The sequence below is a fragment of the Wasmannia auropunctata genome, unplaced genomic scaffold (genome assembly GCF_000956235.1).
Source record: "Wasmannia auropunctata unplaced genomic scaffold, wasmannia.A_1.0 LD336101.1, whole genome shotgun sequence".
NCBI classification, from domain to species: Eukaryota; Metazoa; Arthropoda; class Insecta; order Hymenoptera; family Formicidae; genus Wasmannia; species Wasmannia auropunctata.
The window spans coordinates 841,607-842,906 of NW_012026789.1; the positions used below are offsets into that span (position 1 = coordinate 841,607).

The following is a 1,300-nucleotide window of genomic DNA, read 5'->3' on the forward strand; positions in this document are numbered from 1 at the left end:
TTAGGCGGATTATTTTGGATATTATATATCCATATGGTTATTCGGATTTATTTGAGTTGATAATAATATGGATGAGAATATAATGATTTCAGATTGGAAATAATCCGCAAAAGTAATATTAAAACCAATTATAATTCGTTCGGAATTAAAATCGATTACTTTTTAATCCGGGCGCAGATTGAATCGATTAAAACCGATTAAAATCGATTAAAACGGATTACGTTTTAATCGGTTTTATGCCCGTTTCTACCAACACGGTTTAAAGAGTTAATCCCTAGTGACATTTGGTTAACCAAAGTTTAGTAAAATATTGGTTTTAACCAACGACATCTTCAAGTTTAAACTTATATGTATAAACTGAGTTCAATTTAAACGGCCAATTTTGGCCGTTTAACCATCCGGTTAATAATGTAACTAGCTTCTCGATACGAAAAAAGTAGCATTTAACATTTTTCAGACATGGCAAATTTATTTAATTTTATGTTATCATCCTCCGACGATGAAAATTATGAAGAACAACAACGAAGAAGAAGGAAATTTAAACATCGTATAAATTATTTTGAGGAATTGGACGATGTAGACTTTAAAATGCGATTCCGATTGAATAAACAATCGGTATTGTTAGTGTTAGAAGAAATAAGAGGAGAGTTAGAATTTTTAACCAACCGGTAAGTTAAAATTACTGTATAATAATTTTAATCTTTTAAAAAACGAGTTTATGCAAATTTTTTAGAAATCATGCCGTATCTCCTATGGAACAATTATTATTAACACTTCGCATTTATGCTACCGGATTATTTCTTATAACAATGGGTGATTTTTCTGGTGTAAGCACAACATCTGCCCATTATATAATTCATAGAGTCAGTGCAGCTATTGCCAGACTACGACCTCGTTATATCCAGTTCCCAAGTACTGAAGAAAAAATAAGAAAAGAACAATTATGCTTTTATAATATTGCTGCCTTTCCAAGAGTCATTGGTTGCATGGATTGTACTCATGTACATACGTGTCCAGTCATTTGGTAAGTTATTATCACGAAGATATATTATTATGTAATTACTTTATTTATTTAAAATAGATTTATTATATGTATATACAATATTTGTATTTTGATTGTGGCAGGTGGGGAAAATGCTGAACTTTTCCGCAATAGAAAAGATTACTTTTCTTTAAATGTTCAAGCAGTATGTAATAGCAATTTAGAAATAACAAATGTAGTTGCTCGTTGGCAAGGATCAGTACATGATAGCACTATTTTTAATAATAGTCGTTTAGCGAGCAAAACTTTGAAGATGGA

General features: G+C 30.4%; 1 protein-coding gene across 1 annotated transcript in view; it reads left to right on the top strand.

The window, feature by feature from the left end:
* Nucleotides 1-1,300, top strand: part of LOC105461088 (putative nuclease HARBI1) — a 20,185-nt gene that overhangs the window by 14,682 nt on the left and 4,203 nt on the right. Inside the window, exons 2-4 of the mRNA XM_011707578.1 lie at nt 515-668; nt 734-1,011; nt 1,126-1,277. Of these exons, the coding sequence (XP_011705880.1) occupies nt 515-668; nt 734-1,011; nt 1,126-1,277 (584 nt within the window). The remainder of the gene's footprint in view (nt 1-514; nt 669-733; nt 1,012-1,125; nt 1,278-1,300) is intronic.